Source organism: Coccinella septempunctata, chromosome 2 (genome assembly GCF_907165205.1).
Source record: "Coccinella septempunctata chromosome 2, icCocSept1.1, whole genome shotgun sequence".
Taxonomy (NCBI): Eukaryota; Metazoa; Arthropoda; class Insecta; order Coleoptera; family Coccinellidae; genus Coccinella; species Coccinella septempunctata.
Window position 1 is genome coordinate 32576971 of NC_058190.1, and position 21864 is coordinate 32598834.

The window sequence follows — 21864 nt, forward strand, 5'->3', positions numbered from 1 at the left end:
TCTTTTTTACGAGTCCTCTAGTAATAACCCTATTAGAGGAATAAATTCACGTAATATCGTGGATGGAATGAGGCTCTCAAAGCTGAATTCGAATTGAAGTTGTTTAATCGTTTAATGCGATGAATCAAGTAGCACTAGAATTTATGTCTAATTCCATCATCCATTAAAGTTGCTCCTCAAATTTCTACATGATGGGAAGGCAAAACAGATGTTTTAGAACGGGGGTTCTCAACTTTTTCTTGGCCAGTCTTCTATTATATTATTCTTGTTAGCAGGGATCACCTGTAATAAATCTGAAAATTTTATGGAGCTCGATGCAGCCGTACGGTCTTGACGATTATTTAATTGATTCCATCTTTTTGGAAATTTTTCGATAGTCACCTTTCGAGTGGATTATCTCTCAATAACAATAACCGTAGATGGAAATTTGATACATATTCTGAAAGAGCAACTCTTTTAGTTAAAAATCTGAAAATGTTATCGAGCTATTCTATTCACTAACGCCATCGTCGCCATCTATTACAGTTTGGTCTGAAAGCAGCGGATAAATCTCAAATAAAAAACTGTAGCTAAATCATTCGCGGACTTCGAATTAAGTTCCATGTTCAAAGTTCGCGAAACATATTTTGGCTTCTGCGGACCACTGGTGGTCCACGGACCACTAGTTGGGAACCACGTTTCTAGAAGAAATGTGTTAGCCTTAAACATCTTCGAGATACTCTGAAAAAAATTTGGAAACAAACATTCTCCCTCGTAATGTGTAGTTCGTCCGTGGTATTTTATTTTTCAGGGATATACGAGTATACTTAGTGGGTAACTAGTAACGCACAAAAAACGCTGAAAATTAGCTCAACCAAGACCCACTTTCTCTTCACTCTCAAAAAAAACCTTTCAGCTATGAAATCCATTTCGTTGAATAGAGATATCGTAAAATGAGAGTCTGAAGTCAAATATCTTATTAACCCAAGGCACCAACCTTCTGTAGAATGAACATGTTAAAACTAAAAGTATGGGGTTTGTCAACAAGAACTTTGTTTTATAAATCAAAATAAAACAATAAATTAAGATGACAATGTTTGAAATTTTAATTTTATTCAGAAAAGGATGTTTTGGCAATTATGAATGGAAAATGATATCTTATAAATGTCCACCACGACCACGGTTACAGCGCATGATCTAGCAAGCCCTTTAACGGCTGAATTTCGTGAAATTATGCGATCAGGAAATTTGGTTTGCAATAAATTTATTGTTTCGGTAGATGTGTGACTTGTGGCACCGTCTTGTTGAAACCACATATTTGTGATATCCATATCTTCAACAATAGGCCAAAATTTAGTTGTTGAAATCTCTCGATTATGTTGACCGATCTGTAAAACTTTTACAAATCCACCATTTTCATAGTGAATTTTTATCATTTTGAAAGGATTTTTGAGTGAAATGGAATTCATTGTAACAATTGCCCAAGTTTCTACTATAGATATTTCAAAAACCAAATGTCAAAACTTTCATGTAGTTCCGGTGGGACCATAGTGAAAAACAAAGTTCTTGTTGAAAAACCCTATAGTAGGAAGACAAGAGATAATGGTGTGCAGTAACCCTATAATACAGCTATGGATGTACGTAATGATTGTGAGATCAATAATAATCTGCGGAGAAGCAGACTGGCTTGCTGGAGCAGAGGGTGGACGAGAACGAGAAAAATACTCTGCAATATGCAAATGCTTGCCTGTGCTTGCATTCCCGCTATAAGAGCGTGTCCAATAGCACTTGAGGTCATCACAGATCTGATTCCACTTAATCTAGTGATAGATAGGGTAACCCATGAGGCATTCCTCAGAATATCTAGAGAAGGTACAAGTAATGAGACAACTGAAAATCAGTTGTAAGCAAGAACATCCTATTATACAGGGTGTTTTCAAAGGTGAGGCTTTTTTTTGACTGAAGGTAGAACTCATCCAAATAAGTCGTTCAACCAAAAATTGTCTATATAAAATATCCAAGATGGCTGAGATACAATCCCTAGAAGTTTGACAAAATTTCATTGAATTTCAAGTACGGGACTGTGGAAGATGACTCCGGCATCGCAAAACGAAACAAAACATAAAAATATGGCTGGACAATGAATGGTTCAGTACCAAGTTCATTGGATTAGATGCATCAGGTCACTTTTGAGAGAATCATAATTGTTCTATCGTGCAATTTAGGGAGAAAAAAAATTGAAAATTGAGGCAGCTTCTTGCTTCTTGCCGTGCTTATATTAGTTATGATGAAAAAGTGCTATGATGTCTCCCCATTTCATCCCATTTTTACGACGATTGTTAAAATGTTCGAACAAGAAGATCGTGATGCCCCCAGACACAAGACTCCCCAAAATAGCTCTATATGGCGAATTCACTGAGGGAGCCCGGAAACCAGGAGGCCAGTACAAGCGGTTCAAGGATACACTACATCAATCCCTAAAATCAGTTAATGCCAATCATAACTGGGAACAACTAGCATTAGACAGGTCACAGTGGAGGTCTTTGGTACACAGTTATAATGGAGACTCGAGAAGGATACAGCGGCGGCCAGATCTGGTTGGTGACTATCCATGCCCGGAGTGTGGTAGGATATGTAGGTCACGGTTGGGACTCTACAGTCACAGGAAAGCACACAGTCGCAATAAGCCCTGAAAAATTATAAGTCTGTTCGCCCCTTTTTTTTTTTTTTTTTTTTTCCTTTTTTTTTCTTTTTCCTTTTTTTTTCTTTTTCCTTTTTTTTTTCTTTTTCCTTTCTTTTTCTTTTCTTTTTGTTTTCTCCCGCTTTCGTCTTTTTGTAGATTCATTCCCGGCAACGGGATACAGCAATGAATGAATGAATGAATGAATGATGCCCATTGTGAAAATGGGCAAAGTTAATAGAATTGAATGGTACAGAGATGGTTCAAAAACCATGATAGGTATTGGCACTGGAATATAAGTGGCAAGCACCTAGTGTGCTAGAGTTTTTTCATGCAGAAATACTTTGGATTCGAAAGATGCGTAAACATAAACCTGGAAAGATGCTATTCAGGATGTGACATAGTGATCCATTCTGATAGTCAAGCTTCTATCTAAGCACTGAACTCCTATGTCATTGACTCGAAGCTAATATGGGAGTGCCAAATAAAACTCAATGAAATATGCAAGAACAACCAGCTTATTATGGGTTCCCGGTCACTCTGGAATCAAAAGGAACGAAGAGGCTAACACTCTCGCCAGAAAATGAGCACAAACACAAAACCTATAAGAAAGAATTTCTGGAAAAGAAAGGAACCAACAGAAAAACACACAGGAGGAATCTTCCAGGATGAATCATTCCAAAAATTTTTTTTAGGATTTTCAAACAGTAATTTTGAAGTATTTGGCTTCCTCACAGGACATTTTCGCCTTAGCAAGCATATGATGAGAATCGGCCCATGGGAAACTCCTTTTACCTGCTGGTTACAGAAGGCCTCGCCATTGCAAGCCTGTGCAATGTCTTGGAAATGAAAATCATATGAGGAATGAGGACTTAGCCTCTTTGTAATCCTCTCAGATACTGGAATTAATTGAAACTCTGAAGCTGTTGATGGTGTAATTGTGAGAACAACTTTTATAGGGACACAATAGGCCTTAAGGTGGTAGAGGAATTTAACCCCCTTACGAAACCATAAATTATATCTAACTACATGAATTACACGACTCTACAAAAAAATTTTTGTTCTTTGTCCTAACGTTTATACTAGGATTTTCCGGTTAATTATGCACAAAAACGAAAAGAAAACATTTTTTTTTGGTATAAAGTTTGCTTTTGTGATAGTTATAGTATTAATAGTTGTTCTTCATTTTTTTTTAATTTTTAATAATTCAAAAAGACCGTCCGTTGAGAGTGGGGTGTTTACGTTTATAAGGTGCCGCTAGAGGGCACTCGAGTCATAAACAATGATCAGGTGTTGTTTACTAGCCCAGACAAACTTCAAATATCGTCAAGAAAGTGTAAATACGATGCTGATGCATTTTGTTTTATATGTGATCAATTTATTATAATTCGTGACGTGAAATACGAATTAAAGACATCTCACGTTCTCTCTGAAGCCTATGAAGCATATTTTGACTTTCCTGTTTGGAATCAAGACAAGCCATGGGCTCCACATGTTGCTTGATTTTATTGTAAATGCTATCGTTGAATCAGTCTCCTAAACACAGAAGCAAACTTTTTCATGCCATATATTTTTTTTTCGTCTGATTAGGATCTAAACTATCGAAATTTTATGCTTTGCAGTCAAAGTCAAATTTGGTGTTGACCCGTGTTATTAAAGGTCATATGCCCTAAGTCAATATTATTGTCATGCCAAATTATTCAAACTTGGAATCCATCCAACAACAAATATTTTCACCGAAAACACGTTCTGTTGATACTGTATCCATAACAGGACCTTGTCGATCAAATCATTCACATTACTACTTTTTCGATGTTGGCGAATAATCAAAACTGTATGCAAGCGTAGTGATGTTTCATGGATGGAGAATTCATCATAACTCAACTGTCGCTATGATGCATTTCACAAATTAGGACGGCCCGGTCAGCCATGGTTATCTGCAGATTGGAGCATTCCACATATTGCGATTTCGTATGGTCCTCCAACGAGGCAAATATTGACGCAGAACCTAGTGAACAAAACGGGGCGGAACAGTTCGTTAAACAATATTTAGTTTGATAAAGACGCAACGTAATGAGGTGTGTTCGGTTACAACAGCGTGTTGTGACTATCCATTAGTAGGGAAGTTTGAAGAAGAAATTATTCTATAATTATCGATATTTATGGCTGGGATTATGAAGCAAAGGATGAACATAATGAAGTTTGCTCTATGGTAACGAACGGTGCACCATATCAGAAGATATTTAATCATGTAATAATTATTAATTTCAATAGCAAACTCTGTACGTGATGAGGGCGTCATGTATTTTACGGTTTTCAAATTATTACATAAGAAAAATTGTGAAAATGAAATATTACCGTTACCTATGCATGAGATTAGTAATCGAGTTATACAGATTTTTATTGACATAAGTCAACTGTCTACCGCCGAGGTCTTCCTGTCAGTTACATTCACAATGATTATACAGGGTGTCTGTAAACAAATGCGAAGGACTTAGGAAGATGATTCCTCGATGAAAATAAGTAGGGGAAGTTCTCTAATTTTTTTTCGAAATCGACCTCCCTTTCAAGATACAGCCTTTGGAAGGCGATGACGAGTTGACAGTTTAATTTTTTTATGGGTTCTTAGAAACACTGTGTCATAAAACTATACATAATATGAAGCATTAAGTAGATGCTACTCTTCTTTTTTTTAGATCTCATAACGTTATTATTATTATGCTTACTTGATTAATCTATCGGTATATTCTGGTACGTTTCTTGCTATTTTAAAGAAGTTTGCAGAATTTTCTATTCGAAAAAAAGGGATGCGCATGATATTTCGAACTTACTGACTGACAAGTTATATTACAAATCGTTATAAGTGATGATATCTACTCTAAGAGTTCGAGGCTAATATTAAAGTCCCACAGGGCGCAGTTCTTGTACTGGTTTAACTTCTTTTCGCATAAATGATTTACCGGAATATGTTAAAGTCTCCATAACTGCACTCTCAGCTTCATCGTTTTTGATTATAGAGCTCAATTTGGAAGAGTTCAAGTAGGCTACCACATTAATCACTGAAATGTTCAAACCCTCATCTTTTTGTGGTATTATTCAATGTTGAGAAAAATAATGTTGATATACAGAAATATTTCATTTGATTGCGTTCTTAATTGTATTCAGAAATTCTTTAATATGATTTTTATTACTGTGGTTCTCATTACAGCACTTGTGTTGCTGAAAAAACAATATTCACATAGTGAAAAACAAGAATTTTATTCATGAAACACACTCAATACACATAGCTGACCGAAGATATGATACATATGCACAAAAACAAACAATTTTTCAACAAAATATGGAAAATTCACCGTGCTTATTTTTAGCAACATCTTGAGCATCAAATATCGGCGAAGAAACGTCGAAATTATAGCTAAGGGCACAATAGCCTCCCCTCCCCTTGATTTCATGAAATGATGCTTCTTCAGAGCAGCACAGTTTATCCAAAAAGTAGCAGAGACCTCCCAAGGTATTGACGTTGAAATTCAACTGAAAAAAAAACTTATAAAGCGCTAGATAATGATCTCCAAATCGATAAAAACGAAAAACTCAAGCGGCCCTGCATTCACACACAACAAGAAGAGTTCGAATAATACCTATATACCCAGCATCAAAAAATTCAGACCAAGGATAATGCTCTGGATCCAGAAAAAACTTTCGAAATTATAGCCAGTCAAAATTTTTTTGACATTTTGAAGTGGTCCTGCTTTATTTGTTTTTTTGTGAAGCAATGTAATGAAGATAAAGAAATAATTTTCAACTGTCGATATTCTATGACCGAGCAATGCAAGTGGGATTTTAAAAATAGGGCCTGCAAACATTAACGAAAGAATGTATTTACCTTATTTACTGCTGTGAATAAATACGAAACCCAGATGGGTTTTGCACTTCACCTAGTTTGTGGAATATCTTTTTGAGTCGTTCAAAATGGTTCTTCACCCATTTTGAAAAGTTGATAGCTCTACTTTGCTCTACTCTATATATATATAGTAGATTATAGAGTATAGAGTACCTCTATAATCTTTGGTTGATAGTATCTTCTCACGGCCTCATAAATCCAGTCAGAAGAATGATAATTCGGAAAAATTGACTGCGTATCTTTAATTTCACGATAAATCAGTGGTTTCCACATTATCTCTGTATAACTTTCTGGGGTGAAAAAAACGACTTGCTTCAGAAACCAATCACAAATCTCATTTGTGAGAGTTATTTCACTGTTCCGAATCATTTTCTATAACGTAACCCAAATTAAACCCGAGAATTACCCTTCAGGATAAAATGAACACGATTTTTCTCAGTAACCTACCGGTTTATCGAGCTTCCATCCAGGTACAAAATGAAATCAGGTCACTGTTCGAATAGCCCGATTCTACTAATACCTTAAAAATTTTATCCTTTTCTAATTTCACGATAAACCACAGTGAACATAAATGATATATTTGTTCATTCATTTTGAAGAAAGTACTCTAATCTGAAAATTTATTCTGAAAAACTTTTTTACGAAGAAGTGCATGTCGAAATAAAAAAATATTTAAGGCAATTAGTTTCTTGCATTGAGATTTACTGGTTAAAAAATGCTTGTAAGCTACGATTTCGAGTAAAACTCGGATAATACTCATTTGCATCATGTATTCATTCACTTGAACAACTTCAATTGGTTAACATTATAAGAAACTTCTGAAATTCTTTAAGGTTTTCACTCCCAGTCTCTACAATTATGGTCAATTGAGAAACTACAATTCTGAAGATTTTTCAAGAATTCGTCTGATGAAGGAGTCTGATATAGACTCCGAAACGTTGCGAAGTTATCATTTTAAAGTTCCATTTTTCGTTCATTTTCTGGCAACATTTTGATCTGATTTGCTACTGACAAATAAGTGCAAGAATTTACTCAAGAAAACACTAAAGAGTTTCAGAAGAGTCCTCCCAGATCGAACTTCAATCGATATTATAAGAAGCTGTCACAATTTCTGAATTTTTTCAATATAAGTAATAAAATATTCTCAGTTATATTGAATTGATGAAGAGCCGAACATCCTTAGTGTTGGACTGTATCAAAACTCAATAAAAAGGAGTGATTTGAAGAATTCATATCGGATCATTTCAAAGCAAGTTCTTCAACGAATTCTGATAGTTTCTCATTATATCAAGTGAACCTCTCTCTCTCTGCTGAAAAATATGACAAATGGTTGTAATTTCATCCATTAATCTTGTGGATAAACGGAAAATCCAACTTTTCAGGCCCCATATGTTTGATGAATTATTACCTTATTGTTCTGAATTTCGAATCTCAATGTCTTTTACACTTTCGTATCGATATGCAGCATGTTCTTCTTGACAAGAAGGTTAAAATCGCCGAGCAATGTCAGTGTGTAGCATATATGGTATCAGATTATTTGTAATATTTTGATAAAGGGCTGCCTAACTACTATGTTTTTTTCTTCTCACAAAATTTGAGCACCATCAAGCGAATAGTATCTTAAATGTTCATATACTGGTTTTTTATTTTCGATTGATGTGAACACAGGAATTTTTATCGGTACATCAAAACTTGTAACTGTATGCAATCGGAATAATCGGATCAGTAGCTTGCCCGTTAATGAACTCAACTGGACCTCAACAGACAACAGACCCTCAATATACCCTGTCCCTTGCTCTTTTTCTTCGCAACATGTTTGTGGACAACGGGCAGACAAATTGATTTCCACTACGAAATATTTTTCAACGAATCCAACTAAAATACGCCAAATGATTTCGATCCTTTTTTTGGAGCAACCGCATAAGAACCATTTTTGTACTGGATCGATCCTTAAAGTGATCATAATCTATACATTCCCTCTATCATTATGGCATTCATAAATCACTGATCAATGAGCCATTATTCACTGGTTGTCTATCAAATATTCATCAATCACTTGGTATTTGTGGGCAATTCTCTGCTCTCTGGGCAGCCCTGAAACTAGAGCAATACTGAAATGAAAAGTTGTTATTGCGATTATTGAAATTCTTAAATGAATACAGATATTATTGAAAATGAGGTGAGATATTTTAGAAATAATCTTTTTACAATCTTGGACAAAGTGAAATAATCTATTCACTTATTATGGATATTACTCACTTGGATGATCATCAAACTCTACTTACTGGACTTCATCTCGAGTTCAGTTTCGTTGATTTGCAGTAACTTAATAGTGATTAATGAAGTCGGAGCGAATATGGTTGCCGAATTATTCATCTGTGCTCTAAAATGTGGGTCAGGAATATGAAGAATTGAAAATCCCAGTTATGCGAAATGAAAGCCTGATTTTTCCTCTCTGAATAAATTCTTTTATGTCAATGAGCCCTAGCCCTAATTCTCGCTGATGAAAAGTAGTAAATTTCGACTGCTAAGCTGTGCGTAACAGCACAGGAGGGCACACAGTCGCAACTAGCACTAAGAAGTTACAAGTCTGTTCGATTTTTTTTTTTTTTCCGTCTTCTTTTTGTAGATTTATTCCCGGTAACGGGATACAGCAATGATGATGATGATAATGATGATAACAGCATATTTTGTACTATTGGGTATATTTCAGATTATGTTATTCAAAAAAATACAATACAACATACACACGTACAAAATTATCGAATTTCTTAATTACCATTCCGGAAGTATTTTTCGTTTTAATTAGAAAAAGTTCGATGCTGTTAGCTCATACAATATTCAGTAAGAAATAAATTGGATGCAGAGTAGGTTGCGCAGCAAAACCTGTTACGTCAACATGTCTCTGAGGAACGCAATCTCTCCTCTTCAAATAGTGTCTCGAAACAAATTTACCATCCTTCCCTCAAATTAAAAATCCGAACATGCACAAAGTAGCCTTTGAACTCGTGGAATACCAATGTAAAGTATTTCAACTAATGCTCTGCACGTAAATGATGCGATCAGTTCCGTACCCGTATGTGTATATGCACGGAATTGTAAGTGACAGGACACATTTTATGCCCTATTAATTGAGGAGAAAATCTCTTTTGAGTGCCCCTCATAAAACTGTTTTCAGAAAGCGATTTCCAGGGATATTATAGCCAGCAGTTTCAGTACAAATACGGATTCCTAATGAGGAAAACAACCTCGCTACACTAGTATACAGAAAAGTAGATATAATAATATACACTCCTGAAAAAAAAACATTCACCGAATTAATTTCGAAGTAACCTTTTAAGGTGTGCATCGAATTTAATCATTTTGTTGTATGTTTGTAACCTTCTTCATCTAGTTTATCACCTGATGTCGAGTCTGCAGGAATTCGTTTGAACTTGATGGTATACAGGGTAAAACTGAAAGTTACAATTTCCTCTTAATTTCTGAACAATCTGTATAAGTAATTAGTTACGCAATAATGGGTATTTAAATGAGTTTTTGAAGCCAGATCTTCTCTTAACACTTTACTGTTAAATTGAAGACAAAAGCTCCTTCCTGAAAGGAAATACAATTTTTCATGCATTCTCTCACATTGAGGCCCGGTTGTTCAGGTCGGGATTAAAGTTAATCCTAGATTAATTTTGACATTTCCGTTCAATTCTATCAAGTTGATCTAGGATCAACTTAAATCTTGGCTTAAACACGAACTCAGCAACCGGGCCTTAGAACAATACATACCAACTTTTTGATTAAGGAACACTGTTATCCTAGTAGCATGTGTGGGATATGTTAGGGAGGCTTATTCGCAACCGTCAACCGAAAACCATTCCAGCTCTACGAACAGCTCTTCTAGAAGAATGGGAAAACGTTCCACAACAGGCAATTGCCAATGAGGAATTCTCCTCAATTTGGGTTATCACACCATATGCAAGTTTTACGACCTTCCTCGTTCGTCGCAGACTTCATATACAGCCATCTTTGTTTATCTCAGCAAGATAGTGTATTTGCTGTTCTTTATTATCAAGGCATATTTCAGTGGATGTTGCCAACTCGTGCAATAGAAACGGAACGCTTTAAATATTAAATCCCCTTTCTTATTTTTCATTTCTAAGTACTACTAAGTAATAATTTTTTTGGGAAACGGTTGAAATGGTTATTTCAAAATGTGACGTTTCAAAGATATTTCATAAAAAATACATCATCTTCGTCAGAAGGAGTATTCCCTATTGTATTGGAATCTTACCGCACAGCATGGAAGCAGTAATAAGAGCACATGGAGGCAATACTCAATATAAGAATATAAGAATGTGTTAATTTTCCATAATTTTATATGTATATTCTTCATGTGTTATCGCTAATGTTATAAATTGCATAGTTTCGTTTGAGGAATCATATTTCCTATCAGGAAAAATCTATGGACGTGATTTAAAAAGGAAAATATTGAGAGAAGATCAGGCTTCAAAAACTCATTCAAAGGCCCATCATTGCGTCACTAATAAATTACTTTTTAATTTACTTTTTTTTACTCTACTGAGCAAGCATAGCTATTTGACCCTTTCTCGTGAAAACCGGAATTATCACTACTCGAAAAAAGTAAGAAAATATTCATTCGAGTTATTTGGCTAAATTAACGAACTGTTTTCTGTGTGAAGTAACATGCAAACACATTACAAGGAAGAATCAAAAAAGACGACAAGGTATATTGGCGGAATTCTATCAATCAGATTATTCAGTGAATATAAGAAATATGGAATTGATGTGACAGATACTTGACAAAAATCCATAATTGAACTGAAAAACTGGATTTCATGATTGTCATTATCATGAGTTATTCAACTACCGGTAATTCAGTTTATTATAGTTATTCAGTTTTTTAGTGTAATAGGTATAGGATAACTTAAAATTCCATAATGTTTTATGAAATATTGATTTTCTGATCCTCCTGATTATTTCCTGCTGATGTTAAGCAGACTGGAGTATTTATTCTTCTGCCTAATTGTAAGATCTAATAAAAATATGAAATCTGACAATAAACTGAGGCTCAAATCGATTTTCATTGAATCTATTGAATAATCCTCTTTGGCGGGATTAAGAATTATACAATCCAAGTTTAATTACATCAAGAGAAGCCTGTCATCATGAAATCCAGTTGAATCAATATCTATTAGTCAATTATCGAAGAAGAATGTGGTTTACTCATTCAAATTTACTCCATAGTGTTCACGTTTAATTTTACCAAATTCACACCAAATGAAAATATTAGGCTCTATAAAATTTAATTTGCAGCCTGCTTGAGGTTATTCTCAACAAAATGTGTGAAGAGGTGACAAAATTCGTACAATATTTTGGAATAATCATATTCGATCGAATTTTTATTTCTATTCATTTCATCATAATCTCAACACCCGTCTATGATTTACACCTTGTTCAAATAATAAGCGTTAACAGGAACTTTTGTGTTCAACCTAAGATGTCTTATGATTAATTAAAATGAAATTAAAACACTCATGTAATTTGCGTCATTACTCATCTAGAGAAGCGATTAGATAAATGGCATATATCTTCTATATTCAAATATCCTATCAATTATCCACAAATCGGAGTAAGATGTATATAAGAGGTTATGATAAGCGGTAAGACCTGAAAGAAATATGATATATTCTAATACTTACTGGTATTTTAGAGCAACAAATAATTATTTCATATGTGTGTACCTTCAGAAAAGTACTCACCTTGAATAGAATAAGAAATGTTCTACTGAAATGAACCCCGAAAAGTAAGATGATGAGCATGGGCTAAATAGAGAGGGGTAGAGAGTTCATGGCAGATGGGTGGACACTTTTTATAAATCTGTGATAATCGAATTCTTAGATTAGAATGGTCACACACTGTTTCTATTGGTTTTGCTTCATTGATGGAGAATTTGAAAAAAAATAACTATGTACTTGAAATTTCTACCGAACCAGTAGGGTACCGATTTGTGCACTTGTGCAAGATACGAAAACTCTGCATCTCAGAAACACTTCACCATCAGAACATCATTTTAAAGCAAATAATTAGTTCCAAGCAAAAAATATATTTCTTATAAGAATGACGCTGAGGTGAAATATTTTTCAAACAGAAACCATTCAATTAAATTCACAAAAACGCTAATTTCCACTTCAGTGTTCACAAAGGAGAATATATCCTTAAAGATATAGATAGAATCAACGCAGGCAACGGCCAGTGTTGAATGGATTTCTGGGTCAACAGAGCTCTTCAAACTGCGAGAGAAACCTCCGGATTTCACCAATTAAAGCCTTATGTTTTGCCGCAATGTTTCCTCCAATAGAAGCGGCCTTTCTTCTGAAACAGTAGATAGGATAATCCAGTTCAATCTAAGAAAACGTGTTACTAGGGTATGAGAAGGACAAGACGGGAAACTAATTCTATTAATCCACTCACGATTGGGAGGACTACACGCTAGATTCATATCGACTTCTTTTTATCAGTTACATAGACATCCACCGAATTTCCTCACACCACCGAAGTAAAATTGTCATTTAATGAACTCCGAGCAGCTTGCTATGTGCTTTGATTGTGATCAGTCTTGGAACGCTCAATATAAATCCAAGCTTTGTCCAATTTTCCCAATTTACCTCTTATAAACTCTATTCAGCGTAGACGCTTCCACTTACAGAACTCCAAATGAATGTGAAATATTTTAAAGGATTTTTTTCAGACTTAAGATTTTAGGAGATAAGTGGACAGTTGAAAAACTGTAAGTTGAAATCGTCTTTTGCAGTTAATTTTTCTTGCGCTTTTTTAAGAACGAGAGTGATGTAATTTCGACCCGAATAAGGTCACAAACTATTTAGTTCAGGATCGGCTTCAGCCCAATGACCCCCCAGGGCGATTTTTTTCTTTATTTTTCGATACATAAATTAAAATAAATCTTCAGAAGAGCTGTGGAAATTAATCAAGTTTATATTCATACACATAATATTATGAACTTTTTTTAATTATTGCTGTGTCTTTTCGTGAAAAATATTTTCTCTCACCGAAATTTGAAGTAAAAAGAAATGTGTACAGCATAATCGCGATGTATACATACAGGGTGTATTCAAACGTGAGGCTTTTTTTCACAGAAGGTAGAACTCATCAAAATAAATCGTTTAACCAAAAATTGCCAATATAAAATATTCAAGATAGCTGAGATACAACCCCTAGAAGTTCGACAAAATTTTATTGAATTTTAAGTACGGAACTGCGGAAGGTGACTCTGACATGGCAAAAACGAAACAACGAAACATGAACATATAGCTGAACATGAATGGTTCAGAACCAAGTTCATCGGATTAGATGCATCAGGTCACCTTTGAGAGAGTCAGAATTCGTTCAATTTAGGGTGAAAAAAAAATGTAGAAAATCGAGGCAGTTTCTTGTTAGTTATGTTAAAAAAGTGCTATGTTTTCCCATTTCATCCCATTTTTACGACGATTGTTGGAATGTTCGAACAAGAAGACTGTGATGCCCATTGTGAATAGGTTCGTGAAAAATTTAGACGAATTTTATTGGTGAGGTGTTGAAGTATTATAATGGTTGATATTCTCATCAGTAGGACGTGAAAGTTATCAGTAACTATGTTGAAGTATTATTCTATTTTTTACACTTGTGTCCCAAGCTCGGTCATAAGTCTCTTCTGTCAGTTGATATCGGAATAAGCCATTTCATAAATTCGAGTAAGTTACTAAGAAATAATGAGAAAAATTCAGCAATCCTAAGTTTCCATTTTCATTACCACGTAAATATCGAACGAGCCAATATCCTAAACGAAACCACATGGTCGAATCAGGAGATAAATTTTTTCCACTGCTTTGCGATAATTCAGCTAACAAACGTCTAGGGTCGTTTTAGGATCTATTTCAGTAATCATTTGCAATTTTTTTTCGACTTTTCAATTTTGAAAGTTTTGTATAGGTGATTTTTGGTAAAACGCTTCATTTTGACCAGTTCTGTATAGTACTCAATAATAAATGAACTGATCAACAAACTTTCAGACTCTCAAAATAATTGGTTGATAACAAATATGACGTTGAGGACGTTAAATGACTTCAGATCAATTGTTCATATGTCAACTGTCAACAGCAAGTGTCAATCACTTGTCCGTGGATGGTAGACTACCCAACCTACTTTTGCGCGTGAAATTGAAAATTCGTTTAGTTTTTTTATATTTTCAGTTTTCCTGGCCACTGTTTCTAATTTTTCTTCTGTTATAACTCTCTACGAAGTAAAAGGAAGATATCCAATGAAAATTAATCAAATCGGTTAAGGTGTTTTTACGTAATGCGATGACAAATCGAAATGAGACTCCATTTTTAAGTATAAAGATATATATTCAGAGAAAATTCCTGTATCAACTTTCGTCCTACAGTAGAAAATGGTATTTTATATTTACATTTTCTTCGAGATTTCGGAGAAAAAAAGTCATGTAGCGGTAAAAAGTATTCCCTTATATTTATTTATTTCGTTTTTCATTGCTACACATCAGGAAGACAAACGGGTTCAACTACATAAACCTACAAAAAAACGAAAAAGTACTGAATAAATGTTTGGCATCAGCTCGGAATTCATAACAATCCAAATGCTTTTGGATGTTCACGAAAAACTAAATGAAAGTTTTTTGTGTACCATAAGAACCTATGCAACTTTTTAGGGCTGTTTCGAACTACTTTCAACCTTAATAAATAATTATCCTCCATAATATTATAGATTACAGCACTCAATTTAAAAATTATTTCATGGATACTTTTCATCTCAAAATGGAGTAAAAAATTCTGGAAATTAATTTTGTTTATAGACAAGAAGTTAATTTATCAATCCCTTCTATGGAACATGCACTTCAATGTAATAATTCGGTACGAATACATCATTTCTAAATATCTAGTTCCTAGTTCCCATAACAATCTCTCCATATTTGAATCAAATGAATCATGAATCAAATTATACATGAAAACCATTGAACCTGGTAAGCCTGCAGTTAAATTTTTTTATAGTTATAAACTCTTGAATAGTTTACATGAAATGTGTATAGAAATCAAATGAGTAGAGATAGAATATGAACACAGTGCAAAGTAGTGGAACCGGTGGGCATGGTGGTGGTAGTAAGAAGGATCGACAGAACGAGGTAAGTAAAAGAATAAAAACAATATAACCTATTGTAAATAACAAAAAATAGTCCTTTTTCGATGAATCTAGAGGAATCACAAAAATTTACAGTCCAATAAGAAAAACTGTTGGCAGTCAAACTATCTGTCGCCCTATAAATAAAATATACATTAGTATGATTAAAAGAAAGTTGCCAACGTTGAAACCGATTTTACTTCTACCGAGGCAGTCTCTGCTCTTATGCCCAATTTAGTTAATTCATTCATTTTCCCACTCTCTATTAATATTTAGCAGTGTCCTCATTTGCATTTAGTTATCGCGGCTTGTCATAATGGAAATCCTCCTATCATTTATGTGATATTCACACGAAACTATGTTTCTGTAAATAGACGGCTTATTATGGGAATTTTAATGGCCCTTTGAGGAACTACTCGGAATGTAGAACAAGTTTCCAGATGCAAATTATATGAAGTGCTGGTGAATAAATTTTTGCAAGATATTTCTCGTAGATTCTAGTTATTTCATTTCAATTGCGACCTTTCACAATGCATCTTATGTGGATGTGGAGAATTTCACAAACTCGTGAATCAAATCTGAGGGTAAAACATAGAATTACTCGAAGTTCACAAAGATGAGTGTTTCGCTTTCACAATAGGTTTTTCAGGTGAGGGAAAGGTAATACTAAGTTACTGGGTTGGAAGGCGCAAGGATTCATAAACAAGGAATTAATTCTGATTTTATTCATTTGCTATATACAAATTCACGAATTATTCGATTTTTGCAAGATTCAGTCTCCTCTCTTTTCTGGCTTCAATTTATTTCAGATAAAATTCAAAAATTATCTCCTTCATTACCCATCCAATTATGATCGGAATTTGTGGATATATCGAAATCTGTCCTGTGTGTTATACTTCTTGTGTAAGGAACTTTTTATGATATTAATGTTGAAACAAAATTAGTTGATTGAAGCCAGAATTGATTGGTCTTTATCGGGAAGCACTCTATTTGTCTACCAAATCTGAGAAAATTATCTCCGTTTCCTGTAAGAATATATATATGATTTATTTCTACATGACTTGAAGCAACAAAAAAAATTCTAGTGTATTATTGGAAATATTTCATGAACCTAGATGTAGTAGCTATAATAACTATAGTTATAGCAGAAGGTGTAACTTTTGCCTAAATGGTTGATTTGGAATAGAAATGAATTTAAATGATTAATAATAATTGTAAGAATCATCAAACACAGCATTCTAATCGACCCGGAGTGAGAAAAAAAATTCTTCTTAATTATAATCTCTTAATTATAGGTAACACGTAAAATTATCGAAAATTCAGCAAATATGGGATTCTAAGTACCTATACTTAATCTATATAATAAGTATTTAATTTCAATGCTATTTCACAATTATTGATATCTCTACACAAGATACATAGACGGAAACAGGGGGCAGGGGGGCGCGCCCCCCTCCCATATATCCCCCTCCCCAGAAAAAAGAAAAGGAGGAAAAGGTGAAGAGAAGGGTGAAGGCACAAAAAGTGGGGAGAAAGAAGAAAGAAAAGAAGCCAGAACAAGAAAAACAGCTATTCTGGAGCTTTTTCGTTGTTTTTAGCCATTTCTAGAATTTTCAGACATCTTATCCACCCAACATCTGAAACATATGGGTAGAATTCATACGTAGGGGGAATTTAGATATATTTTTTTCTTATTATCATTTGGGTTTTTCATATTTATTCATTCTTTATTCCCCAAAAAAATTATTTTGCTGATTATTTTCTAAATCTTCCTCTTAGTTAGATTTCTTTTATACTAGTTTGTTATGTTAACTCGTTTTTAAAGGTTTTTAGATTTTCTTCAAAGTTCAACCAATCGAAAGGGCATTTTACGTCGTTCTGCTATCGATGAAAAACAATTGAGTGAAACTACAATGAATTTCAGAACTCCTCAAAATTGCTTTGAAAACAACTAAATTCAGAAAAGAAAATAGGACCCACCTTTATTTCGGGGGCGGTGACCTCAGTCCCCCTACAGAGGTGCACACAAAATGTTTATTTCTGCCTATGATAAGATGCGATCACGCACTTGGTTTATAGAATGCGTTTCGGTTGAATCCGAGCTGCTACGTTGGATATGGAAATGCGGCCAGGCTGTCATAGAACAATATTTTCTATGATATGTTAGGTTTCCACCACCTCTGGAAGGCGTCGTAGTTTTGTCCCATTCACGGAGGAAATAGGTGCATCTATCATGTTTGTTAGCAGCCATTTTAGCTACAGGACTATCGCATTATTTTCAATTATTATTTTATATTATTATCGAATACTTGAAAGGTTCATTTAGAACAGAATTTGTCAGAGAGTATTTGATGTGATACCGATCCACATTTTTTCAATCGTACCATTGAGGAGGACTAATGAATGCCGTTAAGGTAAAATGAACACTAGTCCGAAAAACAGATATCGAACAAGTTTTTATTACTGTTCATCATTTCATTGACCATTACACAGAACTGGAGTCAACGATCGGGATCCTCCTCATTCAGTTCCTGAACCAATCGTATCTTATAAGAATGGAATTTATGTTGTTTGAGGATTGTCATGATTGTTGTGCGTGAAACACCAGATTTCCTAGTACTAAAAGTTGGATACATTGCTACATAACCTATATAAGACAGCTACGTCCTTCGCTTCGTATCTATCATGCACCCTCTTTTTGTTACCGATTCAACCAGAAGCGTCAAATACCAGGATGTCTTTCGTTAAATAAAGTCGCTGTTGTTCACGCAGATTGGTTATTTGTAAAAAATAATTTTATTATTTTCACCCTTTCTTTTACAGAATGCACCATTTTCATACTACTACAAATTCAGAATTCACAATCGCTTTGACACACTTGTAACGTTCTTAAAAATTTACGAGACTACGGTAAATTACAAACATGGTCCGTCTAATTTTTTGGACAAAAAATCATCAATATAACTACTAAATACCTTTGAAAAAAAAAATTCCACATTGCCTCTTTCACTATTTTCGCTGTCATCATCAAAGAATATTTTGAAGCGAAATTTTAAAGTCAGATAGTACTTGATATGATATGTTGTTGTTTCCCCTCGAATCAGAAATTGGCAGATCCGAGCGATTTTCCACATTTGATTTTAAAGTCGGAAAATGGAGGTGTTAAATTTTCGTTGGAACACCCTGTATGTATAAGTTCAATATTTTATTTTTGTTTCGAAATTATGCTTCAATATCATGAAAAGTATGGATCGAACAAAATGCATTCTGGACAAAAGAAAGCGAAAAGCTCGGAATCGATTTGGCACATAAGACAAATCTTAACCTCGAATTTTGAAGAAGCAAAAGATGCTGCTAAAGTCAATTCAAATAGAAGAAACGACAAGTACTCAAAACATTCTGTAAGTGTTAGAAAAATCATGATGGAAAAAACACAAGGCTGATGAAGAACTAGAGTAGGATATCATTTTGCCATATGGACAAAACATTTTTCGTTAGTAGGCAAAAAATTATTATGTTTCTTATTTCTGTAGTTGCATTCAATTTTCAGCTGATATTACTGATAAACAATGAACAGAAGATAGAACTCAGTACCGAAATGTGGTTGTTATTGCGATAATAAAAAATTTATAATTGAAAAATAAAACTGTTTATCGTTTTGTCCGCATTTCTCCGATCAAAGGGCTCTACTGAAATCAGCATCCACCTCAGAGACAACTCCGTTGTTGTTTCTGATCCACCTGCAATACAAACCGCTTACAAGAATCGCACGATGTGTGGTGTGTTCAGACACACAACCACTGCCCTTTGTTCATTTAACTGCAGGCGCTGGGGGTAGAATGTCTGGGGGTTGAAAATTTCGGCCTTACTATATCGTTTGAGGAAACTGACAACAAACTGTGGGTTCCATAGCCCCGTAGTTATTATAATTCAATATTTCAAAACGCAACAAATTATTTCTGGCAATCACAAAAAATGAAGAAATAGAAATCTCTTGCATGTGATGTTGTAGTTCAATGGAAAATTATTCAGCTAAATCGAAACCGTTTCCTTCGCGAACGATATATCAATGGAGAAATTTGGCATTTGTAACATGAAATAGATAGTTTTGCCATTCTGTGGAAATATCAAATTGTTGCCGATCTTAATAGAAAAATAAATGGCATAGAAACTACAAGTTGACGTGAGTTTTTTTGTAGTTCGAATGCCAATAATTATTTCACCCAAACAAACTGAAGGGCTGAATTCAAATCCGATGTATCTCAATGAGTTATCAGGCTCTTACAAATTATAGACTCATCCAGCTTCCGGATAGACAAAAACTGAAATATACAAACGGCTTTCCTCTAGATGTTTGCTCCATAACGAAAAATATACTTAAAAGCTGCAATTTGTTCGTGTCTGTGACATAAATTTATTATGATGCTGAAAGTTCTCCAGGAGAATCAGGAAATGTAATATCTTACATTCTCACAATTCGTGCAATATTTCATCAATGAAAATGAAAATACTAATCATATTCGTCCGTATTTCAATGAATGAAATAATTTAATACTACCATTGAGTTTTAAATATATAACACGGGTCAACACCAAATTTGTCTTTGACTGCAAAGCATAAAATTTCGATAGTTTAGATCCTAATTAGACGAAAAAAAAATATATGGCATGAAAAAGTTTGCTTCTTTGTTTAGGAGACGGATTCAAAGATGTCATTCACAATAACTACAAGCAACATGTGGAGCCCATGGTTTGTCTTGATTTCAAACTAGAAAGTCGAAATATGCTTCATAGGCTTCAGAGGGAACGTGAGATGTCTTTAATTCGTATTTCACGTCACGAATTATAATAAATTGACCACATATGAAACAAAATGCATAAGCATCGTGTAATGAGAAAATGGGTTTTCCAACCTATTCCCTCATTTTAGAATAATTATTTTAATAATTTTGTTTCGAATTAATTTCCGAGAAATCTTTTCGAATTTCCAATTCAGGATTCCGACATCGTTCGGAATTGTAAACATACCGTACCGTTTTTATTCCGTTTTTATTTCCTAAAAACGATGTCGCACCGTATAAAACATCCTGAATTGGAAGATAACCGAGTTTTTTTGGTTTGCTAGCACAGATAAGTCGAAATTAAAACGTCTTCATCGACGCAAATTTACCGAATTTCGACTGTCGGGCACATCTGATTTCCGCACCCCCCCTGTGGGTATAAAATCAGATGTTCCCCCGCAGGCCACTTGACTTACGATTTATTTTCTGTCTGTTCACTTACGATTTTCACTTAGATTCGAATTACGCTTAATCGCCTTAACTTCCGCCGTTGAATTTTATTAGAAGATTTCTTTTTTGAGTTTTGGGTTTCACCGTTCAGAATATAAATTTTTTTTTAGTTTTTTTTTCTCTCTCTGTAATTAGTGTGCACCATATTGGGTGATTTTTGAAATTCGGGAGTGCAAGTGGCCAAGCCAAAGGTAAGACGACACGCCGTTATATTTTTTTTAATATTGGAACTTCAGTTTTCCGTCTCTCATACCCGAGTCTGAGTTCCGCCCCTACTGTCATTAAAGTACCCTGCTGGTGCGGACGCCCGGGGGGTACCGAGGACACTTTGGGGTGGCTCACCCTTTCCCGAAATTTCCCGTCTTATCTAGTTCACCCCTACTGTCGTTAAAGTACCCTGCTGGTGCGGACGCCCGGGGGGTACCGAGGACACTTTGGGGTGGCGCACCCTTTCCCCAGTTCCCGTCTTTTTACCCCGTTCCGGTGTTCACCTTTACGGTTAGGGAGGCATTCTGCTGGTGCGGACGCCCGGGGAGTGCCGAACGAGCCTGAAGGTGAGCCGTCGTATTTCTGTGCTGTCTTTTATCCCCTAACCTGGCTGAAGTCCAATATCTGTCCGTCAAGTGTACGTCTCAGGTTCTGGCTGGCGAACAACTCCGTTAACCCCCGTATACCGTTGAGATCGGATCCAGTGTTATTCCGTTAGTCTTTGCCCTGTAAATCTCACCGATTTCGAGTCACTGAATTTTGTAATAGTGCTAGTTGTGTTCCCTTTTTTCGAATCGACAAATAAAAGTTGTAAACGTTGATTCT

At 34.9% G+C, this 21864-nt stretch overlaps 1 protein-coding gene across 4 annotated transcripts in view; it reads left to right on the forward strand.

The window, feature by feature from the left end:
- Positions 1-21864, forward strand: part of LOC123306498 (inactive dipeptidyl peptidase 10) — a 341233-nt gene that overhangs the window by 247028 nt on the left and 72341 nt on the right. For 2 of the 4 annotated variants that reach the window (XM_044888539.1, XM_044888540.1), the window contains exon 2: positions 15635-15765. The exons of the other annotated variants lie outside the window; for them this stretch is intronic. In XM_044888539.1, the coding sequence (XP_044744474.1) occupies positions 15697-15765 (69 nt within the window). In that variant the 5' untranslated portion in view covers positions 15635-15696. The remainder of the gene's footprint in view (positions 1-15634; positions 15766-21864) is intronic. 4 annotated transcript variants of the gene reach the window in all.